General features: G+C 41.2%; 1 protein-coding gene across 3 annotated transcripts; it reads left to right on the plus strand.

Annotated features, from left to right (window-relative positions):
* Nucleotides 1–464: 464 nt before the first annotated feature.
* On the plus strand, nt 465–22,066 carry MPHOSPH6 (M-phase phosphoprotein 6). 3 transcript variants are annotated; one of them, XR_001007142.1, is made up of 7 exons: nt 493–560; nt 5,480–5,567; nt 6,021–6,133; nt 18,354–18,444; nt 20,462–20,556; nt 21,001–21,205; nt 22,010–22,066. XR_001007142.1 is itself a non-coding variant. In XM_011990062.1 (5 exons), the coding sequence occupies exons 1-5, from the start codon at nt 510–512 to the stop codon at nt 21,131–21,133; spliced, it is 483 nt and encodes a 160-aa protein (XP_011845452.1). In that variant the 5' UTR covers nt 465–509; the 3' UTR covers nt 21,134–21,709. The 3 variants fall into 3 exon arrangements, 2 of the variants coding, with proteins under 2 accessions (XP_011845452.1, XP_011845453.1); XM_011990062.1 differs by lacking the exons at nt 5,480–5,567; nt 22,010–22,066 and having other exon boundaries at nt 465–560; nt 21,001–21,709; XM_011990063.1 differs by lacking the exons at nt 493–560; nt 5,480–5,567; nt 22,010–22,066 and adding an exon at nt 2,596–2,745 and having other exon boundaries at nt 21,001–21,709.
* Nucleotides 22,067–22,321: the final 255 nt, after the last annotated feature.

Raw genomic sequence — 22,321 nt, forward strand, 5'->3', positions numbered from 1 at the left:
TGGTGAAGAGCAACGACCTGGCCCCTGCACAGGGACCCAGAACACAGGAAGCCCGCCATCCACGTTAGGAAAACAATACACGTGGGTAACCAGACCCAGGCGGGTGGCACGCGTGACGCAAACCTGTGAGGCTGGCGAGGACTACTGAGTCTGAAGGGAGTCTCTGAGGAAGGGAGTCGCTGAGCGAGGATGGGTCCCCCAGGGGGCCAGGCCGACGTCCCGGGAAGGCAGCCCCCGGCTCGGGGAAGCCAGGCTCTGGGTCCTCCTCTGACTTTGGCCTTTTTGGGATCTGCCGCGCTCATCCCCGCGCCACCGCCCCGCGCGCTTACCCCAGCCTCTCAGTCACCAGAGCGCCCGCTGAGGGGCCGCGCCAGCGCGCGACACGCAGTGGCGGGGCCGCGGGGCGGAGCGGGGCGGCGCGCGTTACGAGAGCGACGCAGCTGCGCACGCGGCTCCGCGCATGTGCAGTGGGGCTCGCGGCCGGAGGGCGGCGCTGGGCGGAAGCCACCATGGCGGCCGAGCGGAAGACAAAGTTGTCCAAGAATCTGCTGCGCATGAAGGTGCGGGGATACTGAGAGAGCCATGCCGGGCGGTAGGGGCACCCGATCGTTCCGACCTGGCCAGGGCCGAGGCGGCGGGCGAACGAGGGACACCAGAGGGGCCTCAGAGGGCTTCCAGCTCTCGTGCTCATTCATTCACTTAGCGCCTGCTCTGCACTGTTTACTGGGAACCGGGTTACGAATTAGGCCGACTCTCAGGAGGCCCACGGGCGGATGGGAGCTCGCATACACAGAAGCAAGCAGTCAGGGTACAGCTTACCAAGTGCAGTGAGGGTAGAAGCGCCGGAGCCCTGGGAACTCACCGAGCTTCTCGCGGAGTAGTGGTCCCTTTAGGTTCCTGGGAGGGTGGGAGGCACAGCGTCCTAGGAGAAACCTGAGTTCAGAAGTCCACGAGGCAAGAAAGAAAAAGAAAACCATGGAGATTTCCAAGAATGAGAGGTAATTCAGTATGTCTGGAAGGCAAGTACTAAGAAATGGGGTTGCAGAGTAGGCAGTGGTCACAACGTGCAGGAAATTTGAGGCCAGATTAAGGATATTTTCCTTTATTTTGTGAGCAATGGAAAGCTATTGACACGGGGAACAGTATAAAAAAAATAGCAACTATTTATAGTACTAGACAATGTTTTAAGGGGTTTGCGTATATTAACCTGTGCAATTCACATAATGACACTTTGAGGTGACTACAGGCAATAACTCTCTTTTTACAGTTAAGGCAACTGAAACAGAAATAAGTAACTTACTCAAAGTCGCACAGCTAATAAGTAGTGTAGACAGGACGGGAACTCAGGCAGTCTTGCTCCAGAACCCTGGCTCTGCGTTACTTACTCTGTGATGCCTGTCACTGAGCACTACTTATAGAGGGTAGCAAACTGTTACATGTCATGTTTAAAAAGGTCGAATTTCCAAAAGAAGGAAGGAAGCGTTCATAATGTTTTGAAAGATTGGAGAGAGAGGCCATTCGCAGTGGTTCATGCCTGTAATCCCAGCACTTTGAGAGGCTGAGGTAGACAAATCGCTTAAGGCCAGGTGTTTTAAGACCAGCCTGGGCAACATGGTGAAACCTCATCTCTACAAAAGATACAAAATATTCGTTGGGCCTTGTGGCACGCACCTGTAGTCCCAGCTATTTGGGAGGCTGAAGTGGGAGGATCACTTGAGCCTGGGAGATCGAGGCTGCAGAGAGCTGAGATGGTGCCACTTCACTCCAGCCTGGGTGACAGAGGGAGACCCTGTCTCAAAAAAAAAAGAGAGTAAACATTACATGGGCAAGATTTGAATGGAGTTGAGCTAGGATGGAATTAGGAATGAATGGGTGAATGAGGATGCAGGACAAATTACATCATAACTTAGAGTTTGTCAAGCACTTTCATGCATATTAGGAAAATTTGAATCTTTACTGAACAGAGTTTGCTTTTGATTTTATGATTTGTAATAACATTAATTTCAGAGAAGTGGAGTGAACTGGCCAAGCAGATATTGAAAAGATTTTAGCAGTTGTTTTAGCTCTTGGAATAAGCCAGATGATGTACTGGGTGACTCAGGCTCAAACTAAATATCTGAGTTGCAACTAAGAAGGAAGAAATTAACTTAAAACAAGTGTCCACTCCCACCAAATGGGGAGACGCAACTGGACATTGGAAGCAAAGGAGAAGGAAAAAGATCACCCAGATTCTGTATTTGGTTTAGCAGTTTTGGTCATTGATGAGAAAAAACTTACTGGCAAGATAGCAGGAGACACTATCTATACTGATAGAAAAGAGTATACTATGAGAAGGCATGGAACAGCTGCACTTAGGGTGCCTTAACCAGAGCTAAGTCCTATATAACATGGGTCCCCAACCACTAGGCCACGGAGCAGCACCAGTCCATGACCTGTTAGGAACGGGCTGCTCGACAGGAGGTGAGCAGCAGGCAGCAAGCGAGTGAAGCTTCATCTATATTTACAGCTGCTCGCCATAGCTTGCATTACCACCTGAGCTCCGCCTCCTGCCAGATCAGTGGCAGAATCCTAGATTCTCCTAGGATCAAAAACCCTACTGTGAACTGCACATATGAAGGATCTACCTTGAGCTCTACTTAAGAGAATCTAATACCTGATGATCTGTCATTGTCTCCCATCACACACAGATGGGACTGTCTAGTTTCAGGAAAACAAGCTCAGGGCTTCCACTGATTCTACATTATGGTGAGTTGTATAATTATTTCGTTACATATTATAATAATAGAAACAAAGTGCACAATAAATGTAATGCACTTGAATCATCCCTAAACCATCTACCCCTCCCCTCTCCACCACCCATGGAAAAATTGTCTTCCAGGAAACCCATCCCTGGGGACCACTTTTTAGGGCAAGTATGAGAGGGTTGAGGATTTAATCGTGACTCACTTGAAGGCCTCTGACTTGGTCAGCCATTGCAGGATGATCCCGATGGGAAGCAGAAAAAGAAAGATGTGGATGGAAGGTCTTCCAGTATGGAATGGTTGTAGAAAGGGTGCTTATTTGTGATTTTAGTACTGTTAGACTTTTAGAACAGGGCTTGGCAAACTTTCTGTAAAAGACCATATAATAAATATTTTGGGCTTATGAGCCAGACAGTCTCTGTTACAGCTACTCAGCTCTGCCAGTGTTGTTCGGGACAGGATGACCATGGCTGTATCAACAACAACGGACATCTAGCCTGAGGACCATATTGTGCTGTTGCCTGCTGTGAATCCTCACTGGTTTTGGAGTGTGTTCTGAAATGCCCTAGAGTAGGAGAATCGAACTTCTACCGAAGTCTGGAGGTGCTTGATTCATATTCACAGGGAGTTCTGTCCTTTCTGTGTGCACAGAACATATGTATATGGCTATTTTGTATACCAAAGGAATAGGTACATGACTAAATAGGAGAAATAAGGGCAGTTGGGTAGTATTGATGAGTTTTACCACGAGGCATATTAGTGATGAAATGAGGTATATGCACTTAAAAAAAACCATCTCAGAAAGAGAGTCTGGAAAAATAAGACAAGTCTAGGTTCATTTACATTCAGAGAACCTTTATTGAGTGAGCTCTTGTGTACCAAGGGTGCCGCCTAAGTACCAATGATACAAGATGAACAAGAGTCATGGTCTATTCAGAATCATAGTCTTGGGAGACACCAAAGCAGCACGATGGTGAACAATAATCCAGTGTTTATCAGGCTGTCTTGGGAAGGTGCTTCTTTATAGGAGCAGGCCTGGGAAGAGCCAAGCCAAATGCCAGCCAGGGAAGTCTTACCAAAGGACACATGCTGTGGGCCTAAAAGAGTAAATATTTTGCCCGACAGAAAATGGAAACATGTTGTTAAGTCGCAAAGGCAGAAGGACCGGGAAGTATAGTGTGCATGTTCCAGAAACTGCAGTTCTTTCCTGGGATGAGGATATAGGCACAGGTAAAATGGATGAGGACTGCAAAACACTAGTCTGCAAACTTGTTTTCTTTTACTTTTTATTTAAAATAGTGATAGACTCACAGGAAGTTGCAAAAAGTATACAGGGATATCCCGTGCATCCTTCATGCCACCTCCCCCAGCGGCAACATTTTATAACACTAGAATACAATAAAGAGCCAGGACATTGACAGCGAGCTTACTCAGATTTCACCATTTTACATGCACTCACTTTGCGTAGACAGTTGCTGGGTCATATGGTAAGTGTATGTTTAGTTTGCTAAGAAACTGCCACGCTGTTTTCCACAGTGGCTGTACCATTTGCTTTCCTACCAACAATGTTTGACTGCAGTTTCTTCACACTCTCATCAGTGCTTGATGTTATCACAGTCATGTGTTACTTAACAACAGGGATACATTCTGAAACATGCATTGTTAGGTGATTTCATCATTGTGAGAGCGTCATAGAGTTCACCTACACAAACCTGGATGGGGTAGCCTACCACACACCTAGGCTGTATGGTACAGCCTGATGTTCGTAGGCTACAAACCTGTACGGCATGCTACTGTACTAAATACTGTAGGCAGTTGTAACAGTGGTATCTGTGTATCTAAACATACCTAGATATACAAAAGTTACAGTAAAAGTGCAGTATTGTAATCTTATGGGACCACCATCATATATGGGTTCCATCGTTGACCAAACATCATTTTGCAGCACATGACTATTTTATTCATGAACATTCTTAAAGTTTTTTCATTTAACTTAGTAGTCATTGTTAAAGCCCTTATGCCTAAAGAGGCTTATGTTTGGAAGAGCTGGAATAGAAGGAGAAGAAATATGGAACCTGGGCCGGGCGCAGTGGCTCATGCCTGTAATCCCAGCACTTTGGGAGGCGGAGGCAGGTGGATCACAAGGTCAGGAGTTCGAGACCAGCCTGGCCAATATGGTGAAACCCCCGTCTCTACTAAAAATATAAAAATTAGCTGGGCATTGTGGCAGGCGTGTAATCCCCGCTACTCGGGAGCTGAGGCAGGAGAATCACTTGAACCTAGGAGGTGGAGGTTGCAGTGAGCCGAGATCATGCCACTACACTCCAGCCTGGGCGACAGAGCAAGACTCTGTCTCGAAAAAAAAAATATGGGAACTGAATAAGGGAAAGAAATGGGGATACATAGAAACCAGTGTGAACCTGAAACCTAACTGCTAGGAGGCTCCTGGATATTTTCACATTTTATTTTCTTCAGTGTTGATATTTTATCATTTTGCTGTGTTTAGCCTCTTAAGTTTGTTCACTTATTCCCTGAAGAATACAGGTATTCATGCTAATGAGAGACTGGCAGCAGCACTGTTATTTACTGCCATATTTTGAGTCAAGTTTCTGCAGATTTGATAATAAGAACAGCTGAAGAGTTTAGCAGCATTTCAGAGGAAAAATAAAAATGAAGAGCAGACTTATAGACGTACCTTTGCTTCTGTCTACATTTATCGGGCTCTTACTGTGCTTCAGTCATCATATTGGGATAGATGAAGGAGATGACCCTGACACCAGTCCTTAAGGTCTCCAGAAGAGATAGATGCTCAAAAGTTAAGATGTGGTGAGTCTATTGGAGGAGCCTTGGAAGCATTTAGGAGAGAGGCACTGATTTTACTGGCACTCACAGAAGTGTGGTAGCTTTACCTATGTCAGACGGGCGAGGAGTTGGCCAGGTGAAAAAGGGTAAGAAGAGCATTTCAACCCCAGATCAGCAGGTGCCAAAGCCAGTGGACTCTGTGGGTGAGTGCAAGACCTTCGAATGTGATGTCTTAGCCCTTAAGTTTTTTGGAGGAAACATACATTGTGCATTTTCTCATGCCCTGACACAATCCCTCATCATTTAGTGTGAAGTTGGAAGGGTAGAGCTAAACCATTTGATCACTTGCCCCAACCCTCAATCTTGAGATGGGTTCCATAGATAAATGAGGGAGAGCACATAGAAGAAAATTATTTGGGGTTTCTTCAGTTCTAAAATGGGAAAAGTTTCTGACATTGATTTTGTTTGTTTTCACAGTTTATGCAAAGGGGACTGGACTCGGAAACCAAGAAACAACTAGAAGAAGAAGAAAAGAAAATCATTAGTGAAGAACACTGGTACTTGGATTTGCCAGAGCTTAAAGAAAAAGAGTAGGTTTATTTAAATTTATACTGACAATGGTTGGGGCGTTCAGAAGGAAACTCCTGGTAAATTTAACTCATCATTCCCGTGACATAAAGCCCATGAAATAGTTTCTGTTCAGTTTATTGAGTTAGCGGCACAACTAAAAAATATTAAACCTATAAAAGTTGTACATGGATTTATACATTTTTACTACTCCCCCTCCCAGCCACTGTTTATCACATTGTCCTTTTTTACGTTGAGTAAAGGAACCTAGCCCACGTCTCTGATAGTAACAGCAGACCTTTTAGGGAAGCTATAATGTTCTCTCTATCACCTTAAGTTGTAAAGATTAGATGTGTACTTCAGACCTCTCCAGTTTTGTTTCAATTACAGAGTTCATTAGGTTGAGCATTTTAAGGCAGGTCAGGAGTTTTTGTTTCTTTTTTTAAAATTGTTATTACTTGTAATACCATCCATTTTAACTAACATTTACTGAATCTGTAGTGTGTACCAGGAACTGGGCTAAACACTTTACATCCTTAGTTATTGAATCTTCATAGCAAACTTAGGAGCTGCCTCCTATCATTCTGTCCCGTTTGGAGTTGAGGAACTGAGCTTAAGGGAGGGTAACTTGCCCAGGTTCACCCAGCTAGTCAGTGCTGAAGCTGGGGTAGACGGTTTCTGGCCCCAAGCTTGGCTGGTGCCTGATCAACAATTTTGAGTGAAGGAGTGATGGATTTATTTCATCCATTAATTTAGCTGAATCCTTCTGGAAGCTATTTTTCATTTTTCCCGGATACTTTCCTTACCATTAGTAAGCTCTGTGGTGTGGTAGTTTTACTTAAACTTTGTTCAAATGACTGAAGATGCTGCTCACTATCTTGAGGCACATTTATGTCTTTTCATCCTGTACCTGATGTTTGGGCTTTGATTTGGAATGTTATATTCCCTTGTTCATATGGCTGAGCTCTGGACCTTGTTTGAAGGTTAGATACCCTTCTCTAAAGGTAGAAAGTATGTCCCACCAGGAGGGATGGGGGGAAGGTACTTTTTTTCTCTACTTCTTGGAGGAAGCATGATGTTGGTGAGGAGGGAGAAGATAATGCCAGACGCAGGGTCACGGGGAGGAAGGGACCTCTGCTGCTGAGGAGCTATCATTTAATTTTATATGTTAACTCAACTTGCCAAAGTGTTCCTTCCAGTTGTTTATTGAAAGAGCAGGACTGTTTCTGTCTTGTTTCCAGATTTTTCCCCTGAATACAGCATATTGTTCCCAGAAAATGACCTTTACATTTCTTCCTGGGACGGTAAATAATTGTTTGCCATTACTCAGCATCATGTTTATGTATAGGTGTGTATATCAGCTCAGGATGTTGGCAGAAAAAGATGACACTCTCAGACTGAGGAGAGACTATCAAGGTGTGGGTGGGGCAGAGGGGAGCCCCTCGGGACAGTGCAGTACCTCCTAGCATGTATAGTGGGAGTGATTACCACCTGAGCTTGCAGAGTCAAGGGGTGGGTGGGGAATGGCTGCTACTGAATCTGGAGATAAGCTGTGTAGAGAGAGCACCTTACAGGAGCTGCTACCTCTATTCACGGGTACAGCCAGCCCAAGGTCATCCTAGCAAGGGAGCCAGGTACCTGGCAGCAAAGGAGCCCTTCCGTGCATTACATTCAAGTCAGCCTCCCAGGCCAGAGAACAGGGCTGAAGATGGGAAGTAAGTCTGGAGGGGTAAATGGATGACATATCCTTGGTATATGTGTTGTATTGTAGTTGTTGTTGTTTTTAACACTCTAAATAGGGAGATCATGGAATGGATTGGTTGATTAAGCACATGGGCTCTGAAGTCAGGCAGACCTGGGTTTGATGCCCAGCTCCGCCACTTGTTTACTTATTACCTTGGGTGAGTTACTTAACCTGTTTTGTGTCATTTGTATATTGGGTATGATGATAGATAGTACCTGTCCAGTGCATTCCGAGAAGTAGATGAGGTAATATATGTAAAACAGTCACTATAGCGCCAGGCGTAAAGCACAGTGATTGTCGCTATTGTGTGCTTTTCCTTATACCTCAGTATATGAAGTACGCCCATTCCTTTCTACTGTCTTATGTTTGTGCATCCTTTTTTGCTAGTGTTAATCTGAACTATTCTGTGAAGTTGGAGATTGCATGTGTCTATGCTCTGAAAGTCTCAAGTTTCCCGTTTTTAATGTCAGCCGTATCAGTTTGTAATTCAGTGAAGATAATTAGGACTATTCAGTGTTAACACTGCCTCACAGAGGACACCTTTAACCGGTGGCTAGTCTGTGTAGGGGAATGATGATCTAGCTGCCGTGCCTCAACTTGGAACAACTGAAGGACTTTCCTGACTCCAGAGCTCTCCTGTGTGGCTGAGGCCTTAGTGTAGCCACATTGCACATCATCTTCTCCCTCTGCCCAATCCTCCTGTCTGTTTTCCTAGAAGGGCATCTGCTGAAAAACACTACCTGCTAAGTTTTCTGCATATAACTCTGTCTCAGAGTCTGTTTCCAGGGAACCCGATATAGTGTGAATTCCTAGGAGTGAAATTTACCAGATCAAAGATTTTGCTATGTATTGCCATATTGTTTTTCCCCCAAGGATATGGTCCAGTAAGAGTGTGCAAGTATAGGCAGTTTTATTACCCCTTTGCCGTAGCAAGTTGTTTAAGAAGTATTTTTGACTGTTGTGCGTCTTATGCTTGTATTTTGTGGTGTATTTGAATTCAGAAGCTATAGGGACCTGAAACTAACAAGTTAACCTGCCACACTTCCACTGATGCTGGTGGAAGATAGGAGCCTTCTGGGTCTGAGATGTAGGGGAGGGACAATATCCTTTCCTTCCAACCATTTGAAATTCATTAGTTGGGGTCCCTGTAACAAAAGACAGATTAACAAGAGAAAGGTGTACACTTTTATTTCACAAAAGTTTTAGGTGACACAGGAGCCTTCATAAGAAAATGAAGACTGAAGAATTGGTTGAACCTGAGTGTTTTTATGTTAGGTTTGATGAAGAGTGGAAAGTTGTGAAGAAATATGATAAGACCAAGGGGTATGAGCGAAGAGTAATAAACCAGGAGAAACTTAGCAAGTCTTTTGTTCACATTCCCCTCTGTGTCTCTTCTTCTGAGATAAGGATGTTGCTTTCCTCTGAGTGTAGGGAGGGCACCTCTCATGTGAGTTTTATGACCTGCTTCAGGGGACGGTCAGAAAATCCTACCTGCACGTCATTTTTCAGATTCCTTCAGCATAAATTTTTCAGTATGCCAAGATGCCATATTTTGGGAGTAGTGTATCCTGAATACCATCAGAGACAAAGGACTTACTGCACAGCAAGCAGCACAAGCATCAAGTTTGCATCATTTCTCTTTTGTCCCCAAGTCCTATGAGGGATGGCATTAAGTGGCCCAGGTGGATGCTGTGAACCCAGTGGATTTGCATCATAGCTGAGATCTCCTGAGCCTAGAAAACTGGAACTTTGGGTAATGGACCACAAGCAGACTTGCCTTCAGCCCCAAGAGAGGCATCTGCATTATGCTGGACAGTGAGCAAATCTGCCCTTTGCTTTAGAGGAAGACTGTTTTTCAAGGCTGCTTGCTATGCAGATATCCTTGCAAAGATAGTCCAGAACAAACAGGCAGTTAGTGCCTCACTCAAAAAATGTGCAGGAATGTGAGACCCACTGAGAGGGAGGGTTTTCTAACTGGAGTTTTGCCGTGCTATTTGTGGCTTTAGGCAAGTGCAGCTTTTTCTAAGCAGTAGTTTCTCATCTGCGAAATTTATGAAGTAGATCATTTTGTGTGTTTTAGCCCTAAAATTATAGAACCTCATTAATGAAAATTAGATAATTAAAATATAAAAACGATTAAGTTTTGAAGTATTTCACTTGCTTGCCAACTCTATAATTAATTTTTCTAATTCTTAAAACCATGCATGTAGATACAAAACACCTGTGCTCCTTTGTATATTACGGTGTCAGTGCAAAGCCGTGGGAAAGACCTCTGAGGGGCCAGCAGTCCTGCTCTGAATCCAGTCCTGGCCTCTGGAGGTTGCCTTTCTCTGGGTCCCTCATTTATCTTAAGTGAAAGCTTTGATGTGTGGTGTTTTCCCTAGAGAGGTGATTTACTTTGGAATTGAGGAGGGCTCATCAGCTGCTTACTCTATAAGGAATAAGATTGGGCAATTGAGAAGGTATCCCAAGTTCGTAGAAAAAGCTGAACAGCAAATTCTGTGCCCAAATTTAGATTCCCTCTGGGAGAGGCGTTTCTGAGGTAAGTGAGGTGCTGGCTAGACTAGAGGGCCAGTGAGAGAGGAACCAAAATCACAGTGGTTCTCAAAGTTTTGGAACTCAGAAGCTATTTGCATTTATAAAAATTATTCAGAACTCCTAGGCCGGGCACGGTGGCTCACACCTGTAATCCCAGCACTTTGGGAGGCCGAGGCAGGCAGAACACGAAGTCAGGAGATTGAGACCTGGCTAACATGGTGAAACCCCGTCTCTACTAAAAATACAAAAAAAAAAATTAGCCAGGCTTGATGGCACGTGCCTGTAGTCCAAGCTTCTCAGGAGGCTGAGGCAGGAGAATCCCTTGCATCCGGGAGGCAGAGGTTGCAGTGAGCCGAGATTGCGCCACTGCACTCCAGCCTGGGCAACAGAACGAGATTCCATCTCAAAAAAAAGTTACTTAGAACTCCTAGAGAGTGTTTTGTGTGGTTTATATTTGTCAATATTTACTATATAAGAAATTTTTTAAATTATTTAAATATTCATTTAAAAAACAAACTCATTACCTAACACATTTTTAATGAAAAATAACTGTTTTAAGACAAAATATTTAACGAGAAGAGTGGCACTGTTTTCTGTTTTTGCAAATCTCTTTAACATTCTGGCATATTAGAAGACAGCTGGACTCTGAACGCCTGCAGTCAGCCTGTTAAAGCATGTTGTTTTGGTTGAAGTATATAAAGAAAAGCCACCCTCACACAGGTGATACAGTTGAAGAGAGAGGAGTAGTTCAGTGGCCTTTTCATATGATTTTTTGGTACAACTCCAAAACTCAATCAGTAGTAGTTTCTTCAGAGTAAATTGCAATGTGGAATCTGAAAACACCAGTGAACTTTTCATGTCTTGGTCTGTCTTGTATTCTAAATCTTTTACCCATATATGATTTCTTAACATCATGCATCTGTCATTTGGAAAATGTGTTGTATAGATTTTCCCAATGTTAACTCATCTTGTTATACAATATCAAAAATCACATTCATTAGTATCACTGTCGATTTCATCAGAAAAGTCTTTTAAGTGTTGGGAAGCTATCAAGCCCAAGATGACAGATAAAAGCTATTCGGAATTCTGACTTTTGCTTGAAAGCTTGAATTTTGTTATTGGCAATAAATAGTGTCAGTTGTTCCCCTTGAAGTGTCAGGTTCACTTTATTTTCAAGAAAATGTCTGCCAAAGAACCCAAACCCACAAAACCATAGTTACAGTGTCACAGTGAAAAAAGGTGTCTAATTCATCTCTCAGTTCAATCACACAAGTGCTGTTAGATTATGTGACTATGAAGAAGTATCTTATATATATAGTTTCAATTTTGTATGCCAAATATTTTTTAAAGTAATTGAGGGCTAAGATTAATAAAAATAAATTTGTGCTGTATCATCAAGAACATCCTAATGTGAAACTGGCATTTTTCTTTGAACTGTGAGGACCTGCCTGTGAAGAATGTAACTACCAGGATAGTCTGGTGTCACTGCTGCTTTCACTCATGCTAAGATGTCATTTCACCCAGAGTTGCTTTTGCACAGTCTGCAAATGTCAACACAGTAAAAGACGACATCTTAGTGTTATCACGCAAGTCATTCTGACGTCCTGCTACTCTGCATTCTCTCCATTCCGGCTGCAGCGGCTTTATGTTTCTCAGGCCGGTTAGATTCCCTTCTCAGGGCCCCCACTTATGATGGGGCCCTCAGGTGTTCTTCACCTGGGCATCCTCATATCTTGCTTCCTCACTGCCTCGTGGTCCTTGCTCAGATGTCACCCCACCCAAGAGGCCTACCCAGACCACTCTTTTCAAAGACAACGCCTCTCCTCTAGTCTGCCCTCACTACCTCCCCTTGAACTGCTGTGTGCGGGGGTGGGGGTGGGGGTGGTTGTTGCATTCAGTGGAATGTACTTAAGTCTACAGCTGTATGTGTTTTGACAGTACATGCATCTTTGTAAACCATACTACTATCAAGGAAACATTGCCATCACCACATGAAGATCTTCATCCCTCTTTGTAATCAGTCTCACCCCTGCTCTGACGCAAGCACTGTTCTGACTTCTTAAACCATAGATTAATTTTGTCTGTTCTTGAGCTTCATAAAAAAGGAATCATGCAGTATGTGCTTAACTGTGTCAGTGAAGTGTTTTGGATGTTCATCCTCGTTTTGGAACATCAGTAATTTGTTTCTGTTGCTAAGTGGTATTTCATTTTACAGATACACCACGGTATATCTATTCATTGTTTTATTGACTGTCATTAATAGGGAAGTGTTACAACACTTTCACTAAGGAAGTATGAGAGTTCAACATTTGGAGTTAGATATCTTTTTAATTTTATTCTAGTGGCATCTCATTGTGGTTCTTAGTTAGCATTTTCCTGATGACTAATAATGTTAAAGAACTCATGGTTGGATTGTTTGCAGTTTTCTGGGGTTTTTTTCTTTCTTTTTTTTTTTTTTTTTTTTTTTTTGAGATAGAGTCTTGCTACAGTGCACTGGCACAACCTCAGCTCACTGCAACCTGCCTCCCGGATTCAAGCGGTTCTCCTGCCTCAGCCTCCCGAGTAGCTGGGATTACAGGCACGTACCACCATGCCCAGCTAATTTTATTTTTAATAGAGACCATGTTGGCCAGGCTGGTCTTGAACTCCTGATTTCAGGTTCAGGCCACCCAAAGTGCTGGGATTACAGGTATGAGCCACCACACCCAGCCTGGTTTTTTACGCTTATGTATAAAGCTGGTATGAACACTCATATTCTAGGGTTTTTTTGTTATGTTTTCATTTCTTTTGTAACTGTCGAATTGTACTTTAACAGAAATTTTCCGACCAGTTTCCGAAGTGTTCTATGATTTTACACTTTCACTAAGGAAGTATGAGAGTTTGGAGTTATGTATCTTTTTACTTTTAACTATTTTAGTGGCATCTTATTATGGTTTTTAATTTGCATTTTCCTAATGACTGACAATGTTAAAGAACTTCTTTTTGGGCCATTTCCATATGTGAAGTGCCTTTTCAAATATTTTGGCCATTTTAAAAATTGAGAAAGTTTTGTTGTTGTTTAGTTTTTTAAAATATTTTATGTCACATATTTGTTCATCCCACTATCCATCCATCAGTTTATTGTATTTTTGATGCAGTAAGAGTAAGTTGCAGACATCAGTACATTTGTTTCCGAAATATTACAGCATGCACATCATTAACTCAAGTTCAGTGTTTCTAGGGTTTTTTTTGAGACAAAATGTACATACATCTGTGCATGTAGGAGTTATTTATGTTCTGAATACAAGTTCTTTGCCACCTATATATATATAGTGAATATTTTCTTCTAGCCTGTTAATGTTGTCTTTTGATGAGTTTTTATTAATTTTGTTTTATTAATGTTTTTCTTTTATGGTTTATTCCTTATGAGTCTTGTCTAATGAATCCTTGGCTATGCCAAGGTGGTAAGATATTTTCTGTTTTCTTCTAGAAATTTTGTAGTTTTAGTGCTGACATTTTTATCCATGGTTTGCCTCTAACTTTTTTTGTACAGCATGAGGTAGAAATCAAAGGACATGTTTTTCATAGATAACCTGTGGTCTTTTTTTTTTTTTTTTTTTTTTTGAGACAGAGTCTCACTCTGTCACCCAGGCTGGAGTGCAGTGGCGCAATCTTGGCTCACCACAACCTTCGCCTCCTGGGTTCAGGCGATTCTCCTACCCCAGCCTCCTGAGTAGCTGGGATTACAGGCGCCTCCCACCACACCTGGCTAATTTTTGTATTTTTATTAAAGACAGGGTTTCTCTGCGTTGGCCAGGCTGGTCTTGAACTCCTGACCTCAAGTGATCTGCCCGCCTTGGCCTCCCAAAGTGCTGGGATTACGGGCATGAGCCACCGTGCCTATTAACATTTATTGAAAAAATTTTCTTTACTTATTGCATTTTTATCTCTAAGTACTTCATATATTTATTTATCATAAATAGAGTTTTTTCAAACTTTGTTGTGTGTATGTATGGGGTGGAGGGGTGTGTAGAAATTGAAGTTTGTACATTGACGTATTCTGTAATGCTAAATTGACTCATTGACAAGTAGTTTTTTGTGGATTCCCATGCATAATTATGTCATCTGCAAAAAAAGAGAGTATACATTTTATCTCCTCTTGTTGATTTATTTCATGGCTAAGGACCCAGTACAGTATTGAATAGAAACGGCAAGAGTAGTCCTTGAATTGTTTCTGATCGTAGTTGGGAAGGCCTTTACTTTTTCTCTATTACACATGAAGTGCTGTTTTCGTGAATGCCCCTTATCAGTGCTCAGAGATACTCCTTTATTTTCCTAGTTTGCTGAGGGTTTTCATCATAAATGATGTTGAATTTTGTCAAATAATTTTTTATGAGAAGATCATGATTTTTATTTTGTTAATGTGTTGAAAACTATATCAACTTTTGAATATCAGAACAGCCTTATATTTCTGACATACAGTCTACTTGGTCTTCATATGTAACATTTAAAATTTTTAAATTCAATTTGCTGACATTTTATTGATGATTTTCACATCTATATTTATATAAGATACTAGACTGTAGAGTTCTTCTAATGTCTTTGGTTTTGGCCATAAATTGAGTTGGAAAGTGTTCCTACCTCCTCTTCTCAGTTCTTGGTTTGTGTAAAATTGAAATTATTTCTTCCTTAAATGCTTGGTGAAATTCACCAGTGAAGCCATCCGGATCTGAAGCTTTCTCTATGAAAAGATTTTTAGTAATGAATTCCATACAGGACTAATCCAATTTTTCACTTCAGATTTTTTTTCAGTAATATATTTTTAAAAATTTTTCCCTTATTTACATAAATTCTAACTGATTTTTTTGCAGTCTCTATTTCTTAATTCAGGCTTTCTGTTTGTTTCTTCATTGCATTCATGTTTTCATTTAAATCCTTGAATAAATTTACAATAACTGTTTTAAAGTCCGTTTCTACTGATTTCATATTTCTTCAATTGTTTTTCTTCTTACTATGAGAGGGTTACATTTTCTTGCTTCCTTGCATGTCTAGGAATTTTTTATTGTGTGCTGTACATTTATATGCATTACATTGCTGACTACCTGGATTCTGTTATTTTTCTTAATAGAGTGTTGAATTTTGTTTCATTAGGCAGTTAACTTACATGCCAGTCAGCTTGTTTTTGTTAGGATGTGTTTTGTAGCTTTTACCCTAGAGCTAAATTGTCTCTACTCCTAAGCTGTGGCCTTTCTACTAAATATCACAGAGTGTTTAGCTTGTTCTCTCCTCTCTGGCCAGGCAGAACTCAGACATTTCCTTGCTCTGTGCAAGCTCTGTTATTTCTTCAACATACAATTGCAGGGTAACTTTTTTTGCCCCAGGTATGGTAGGCTGGAAAATGGTCCCCCGAATAATATCTAGGTTTTCATCTCTGGAACCTGTGAATGTTACCTTATATGGCAAAATTTGCCTTGCTGGTATATGAGTAAATTATGGATCTTTAGATGAGAGATTATCCTGGATTATCTGGGTGGGCCATAAATATAATCACCTTTCCTTATAAGGAGGAGGTGAGGGAGATTTGACACACAGAAGGCCTTGTAACCGTGGAAGCTTCTGGAGGGATCCCAGGCCTACCAACACCTGAATTTTGTATAGAACTGTAGGAGCATAAATTTCTGTTGCTCTAAGCCACCAATTTTGTTAGCTTAAGTTTGTTACAGCAGCCACAGGAAGCTAATGCAGCAGGTATTCTCCCAGAAATCATCTCTCCAGCAGTTATTTTTCCCCCAAGTCTGAAGACTCATCCTGCACATGTGTCCCTTAATGGTCAGCCAGAGATTCAAGGGAACCCAATATGCAGGTCCTGAATTCCATGCTGTAGCTCCCTTTCTGTGGTATCCTCACCCAGATATTCCAGCCACCGCCATAACCCCAAACTTCAGTTTGTGTCTTTATTTTTTTCAACTAAAGCCCCAGTGAAACAGTTTGTCTCTTAAGCTCAGCAAGATAGGGCTTTGTGTGAGTTCCCACTCCCTGCTCCACAATCTGGAAATTGCCTCCAGGCAGAAAGCTCCACATTCATGGGGCTCACTTCATTTGATTTTCTTCACCCAGGCATCACAGTTGTATGCTTGGACTTGTTGATTATCTAAACATAGTCATTTTATATTTTGTCCTGTTTTATATAGTTATGGTGCGGGAAAGCTAGTTCCATACCAATTACTCCCCTACAGCTCGGGATGGAATAACCTGCTTTATTTTCATCCATTTTGTGATATAAATGTTTCATTCATTATTTGGCCCCTCTTTCTATAGACTGTAACCTCCATGAGAGCAGAGGCTTTTTTTTTTTTTTTTGGAGACAAGTGTCTCACACTGTCCCCCAGGCTGGGGTGCAGTGGCACAGTCTCGGCTCACTGCAACCTCCACTTCCGGGATGCAAGCAGTTCTCCTGCCTCAGTCACCTGAGTAACTGGGACTCCAGCCATCCGCCACTATGCGCAGCTGAGGCTCTTTTATTGGTGGCTGTTTCCGCAGTTTGATTTAATACACACAGTTTGGTTTAATAAAAACTGTGTTTGTTGGATGAGGGAATCTTTATGAGAATCAGAGCCTACTCCAGCAAACAAGCCTTAAAAGCCGCATGTTTGCTTTCCTGCCATGCTTTAGGGTTTATGGCCAGGCTAGAGATAGATATGTCACCTTGGATTTAGGGTCATGAAGTGCTGACTCAGCAGAGAAATTCTGCAGGAGACAGTAATGTCCTGGTCCAGGGAAACGCAGCCTGCCCCAATGCTGTCAGTGGTGTCGTGCTCAGCCCTGTCAGCAGCAGCAACAGTTTTCCTAGGGTCATTCTCTAGCATGATTTTGGTTTCAGTGCAACCACCTAGCGACCATTATTTCTGCCCATCTTCCAGTTCTGCCCCTCCAGCCTTCCCGGTGATTCTGAGATGCCCAGTACAGCTGGCCCTTTGTATCGCAGATTTTGATATCCACAAGGGGGACTGGAACCAGTCCCCCTTGGAAACGAAGAGCCTACAGTGTGTGTTCTTACAGTAAATTCCTTCTCTGCTGAAGTCATCCAGGGTCAGCCTTTGGTGTTTATAGCTAAGAGCTCTGACTGATAACACTGTTAAAGCTGCCCAAGCCTCTGATTTCCCACTACTTATCCTGGATTTGTAATAAGAATTTGGTGGGGGCCAAAATCTCAGAAGTCACCACTAAAGAACTTATCCGTGTAATCAAAAAACCACCTGTTCCCCAAAAACTATTGAAATTTTTTGAAAAAAATCTGTGTATAAGTGTACCACACAGCTCAGACCTGTGTTCAAGAATCAACGTAAATGCAAGTATAAAAAAGACTGGAAGGAAATACTCAAATATACTAACAGTCCTTTTTAACCTCTTGGTAAGGAATTTCCAGGCAGTTTATAAACTCATACTTTATTCTGCTTTCCAAATTATGTTCCTTAAAATGTGCTACTTTGATAATTAGAAAATGGAATTTTTGAAATCCCTGAGAAGAAAATACAAAGTATGCCAGAAACTTTAGTAAAATGATTTGGAGTAGTGTGTCACTGTATACTGTATGTGTATTTTTACGTACATATTATTTCCTTTCTGAAAAAGAATTGAAAAAAAATTTTGGTGAGGGGATGTAAACACAAAAGAAACTTTGCTTCAACTTTGGCAAATTCAAGTTTATTGTAGATACTTTAGATCTTTATATTATGTAGGTATTTATGCAAATTAAATGTGTTGTTTAAGAGAGGTTATGCCTCCAGCCTGCTGCCCTTGTCTCCTAATGCCTTTGCTGACCAAATTAATCAGATTTTACTTTAAACCCTAAGTTAGAAATCTTACTGTATTTTTACTTCATTCTACTGAGAACCATAGGTTGATTTTTTTCATTCACAGTTTTGGCTTTTGTTTGTTGTGCTTTATATACGGAGAAATGCTATTTCTATGTTCCCATTTAGGAGTTTCATAATAGAAGAGCAGAGTTTCTTACTATGTGAAGATCTTCTCTATGGAAGAATGTCATTCAGAGGATTTAATCCTGAGGTTGAGGTATTAAATATAATTGCTTCAAATTTAAAATTTTTCCAATTGAATTTTTTTCTGCTAATAATTGGGCTTAGATATTTCTCTACCAAGTACCATTTCTACTCATTATATAGAAAATAACAAGTCTTGAAATATCACCATAGCTATTTAAAGAATTGCAGGCATTGCAGTCTAGTTTTGTGGTAGAGGTGAGTAGATAATTTCATATAGGGGTATACAGCCCTTGACAGTGCCACTGTAAATATTAGAATTTCAAGTTGAGTCGTTTACAGGAACGTCAAGATTTTATTCATATGATGCCATTATGAAAAGTTATTTTCTGGCACCTATAAATGTATTTTTTCTAATGGAAAAATGTTACTTTAGAATTGTATAGTTTGACTTTTTAATGGACAGTTTTAATCCAAGCTTGTAAGTAGATTTTTAAATGAATCCTTTGGACAGTTTGTTTGAAAAACGAATATTTGCCTTATAACTGAGCTATTCATTTGAATTTCTGCTCCAGGATAGAGAAGCAGACCTTTATTTAACAAATATTCATTAGAACTCTGGCTCATATGTTAAAAGCCATCCTGTCAGGTACTTGATGAACCAAATGGACACTTGAGATATAAATCTTTAGTTTTGTAAATATTACACGAAGTCAGGGTTTCTCGCCCTTGGCAGTGTTGACATTTGGGGCCAGATAATTCTTTGTGGTGGTGGCTTTCTTAAGAGGATGATGAACCACATCCCTGTCCTCTGTTCTCTACCAACTAAATATCAGCACACACACACCCCACCCTCCAACCCAGTTGTGACAACCAAAAATGTTTCCAGGCATTGCCACAGGTTCCCTGGTGGGAAGAATCGTCCCCGGTTAAGAACCACTTCTCCAGGAGCCACAGTTAACTAAGCCAGTTGCCAGAGTTTATTGAAAGATTCTAGATTAGTTTTCCTTTTCTGCTTTTTTGGCAGAGTGGAAGGAGGCATGTGTGATAATTAAGGTGTTATATTAGAAGTGTTTGTTTTTCATATATACTGGTCTCACTTTGACCTGCTTTAATTAAGCTTCAGATTGAGAAGGAGAGGGGCTGCAGAGTGGGGTAAAAAGGGAAGAAAAAGGCAGGGATTATGAAGATGTGGTGTTCAAAGAGCACGGTTTGGATAGGCGAGCATTCCACAGTACGTCTGCTGCGCTGGGACAGGAGAGGTGCCACTGCCCGCAGAAATTGATGGGGGGCAGGGATGGGTGTTAGCAAATGGCCGTAATTACTGGATTCTGTAACACCGAATGCACTCCCCCTAGAAAAAGGTTTTGAACTATTGTCACTCTTTTAAGCCTTAGAAAAACTAGTTGAGACTGATTTCTCATCTTGTATTCCTTCTCCTCTTGCTATAAAGAAGAGATTACACATTTAAGAAAAAAAAAAAGGAAAGGTCAGAGGATAATTATCACAAAGGTTTATGTGAAAGAGTTGAAGGAGAGACCTGTGGTGCATGGATGTTACATGGGATGCATTATCCACCCTAAAGTTTAGGAGGGTGGGGCTGAGGTACAGATTCCCTCCATCATACAGGGCCAGCCTTCCACTTCTGCCGCCGCCTCCACCCACCACCACCACCACCACCAAGAGATGCATTTAAAATTATTGACTACTAGTGCTTCTTCCATTTGGCTTAAAGATGGAGTGGGGGAAGTTCAGAGAAAATCTGAAAGTTTATTATTTCTTCCCCCACTCACTGGAATGTGTCAGCAGTATGCCTGCTTTAAATATCAGTAACTAGTACTAAGATTTATGATCTTAAATACACTTTTAATTCACACTAAATATAATCCAGTGGGGCTTTGCCTATTTTTTTGACTCAGAGCTGACTTGTTAGACCATTGTGATATCAAGTATTACAGAGAGTCCCTTATCAATTTTAACTAGTTCTCTAGATTATTTGACTTCAGTTTCTCTGCCTTCAGAGAAGTTTGACATCAGTTCCTTTCACAAGCGTTTTCTAGCCTGAAGGTCAGCACTGGTGTATTTTTCAGAAATTGATGCTTCAGATGAATGCTAAGCACAAAGCAGAAGAAGTCGAAGATGAAACAGTGGAGCTTGATGTGTCAGATGAAGAGATGGCTAGAAGGTAACCGTCCTGCGCAGCAGCTTTCTAATCTGGACCAAGCATTCATTGGCTCTCCCAGGAATGCTTCTCTTACCCCACAGTCCACGGCAGCTTTCAAGGGAGTCCCCCTAGTAGGAAGATGACTGTGATCAGCCTTCTCTTAATGGCCTGCAGGGGCCGCAGACCTGTCTCAGGCTGCCAGTTGAGAGCCCATTTCCAGAGCTGCTGGAAATGTGTATTTTTAAATGTACATCTCAATTTATTTAGGGTAATGCAAACACCAAAATGGCAAGGAATTTAATCACTCTTGGAGAAGTTCATAAATTGTTAAATCAGATGGTTTCTTTTAATCATAGTTTTCTTTTTCTTAATCTTTTTTATTGCATATTTGGTCTGATATTCTTGACAAGGTTTGATTCCTACCTTTTTATTTGAAATTAAACGTGCTGTCTATCCTCTTGACAGATATGAGACCTTGGTGGGGACAATTGGGAAAAAGTTTGCCAGAAAGAGAGACCATGCCAATTACGAAGAAGATGAAAATGGAGACATAAAACCGATTAAAGCAAAGAAGATGTTCTTAAAGCCCCAGGATTAAGATGGATGCCTTAAGCGATGGACCATGGGTGCTTGATGGAAGTCAGCAGCACATCTGGAGCTCATCCCGATAGCGTCTCTATAGTTATTAATACTGTAACGTTTACTTTGTAAAGAGATGTATCATTTTGGAACCATGCTGTTTAAAAAAACAGATGTGTGATGGATGTTGTACATCCTTTGCTTCATGGTATTCATTCATAAATTTTTAGCCCCTGATCTACAAATGTATATGTTTTTACAGGGCTGCTTCCTGAAGTTTTTTTGACCTCGGGTTTATCGTAATATAGTTCTCTAGTCACTGACCTTGAATTGACTCATATAAATTACTGCCAATGTTTAAATTGCCCTTATGTTTATATTTAAATTATTATGTCAAGCCAATTCATACATATAGTTTGGAATCAAATATTCTAAGAATTTATTATATACATTTATCAAGAATAAATATGCCTCTCCAGGCTTAAGTGTTTACGTGCTCCCAGGTCATTGTCAGTTTATGGTATTGTGTTGTGTTATTTAAAGCATTGAATTAATAGAAAAAAATTGCTCTGTAATAAAAACCTGCTTTCACATACTTTTTATATTTTCTTGTACTTTCAAATAACAATTTTAGTCTAATTCAGTAATATAACTTTTTTCCAAATAGTAACTTTAAAAAACAGCCATTGGTCAGAATATAGTGATGTATGAGGTTGAACCATAAGAAATTGCCTTTTACAGGTCAAAAACAACCATTAGTTTCTTACGGTAAAGCCCAATAGAATTTACCACTGACCAATGGCACCATCTCCTAGTCTGAACTCTATTCTAAATGCTAAGTATAGAAAGAAGCACATAGAATTAAGTGTGTGTATGTGTGTCTGTCTGTCTGGAGATAAGTACCTAGGACTTCTGAGAACTACTGATTTAATTTTGCTCCCAGGAAATGAATGAGGTACATGTCTCCTCTCTCCTCAAATCTCTGTAAGGTTTTATTGCTTTGTGACCTCGGTTCTCTGGTGAGTTACGAGAAAAGATAGGAATTCGAAGTTAATCTGGCTTTTTTTTTTTTTTTTCATTGTGAATATGAGAATGATGCACCTCCCAACTCTGGGAGGTAACAAGAAGTTCTTCTCCATGCCTTACTACCACCACAATCCATGGACTTACTACATGTCTCATGTACCTGTCTGCACAGTACAACTTC

This window comes from Mandrillus leucophaeus, unplaced genomic scaffold (genome assembly GCF_000951045.1).
Source record: "Mandrillus leucophaeus isolate KB7577 unplaced genomic scaffold, Mleu.le_1.0 Scaffold37, whole genome shotgun sequence".
Taxonomy (NCBI): domain Eukaryota; kingdom Metazoa; phylum Chordata; class Mammalia; order Primates; family Cercopithecidae; genus Mandrillus; species Mandrillus leucophaeus.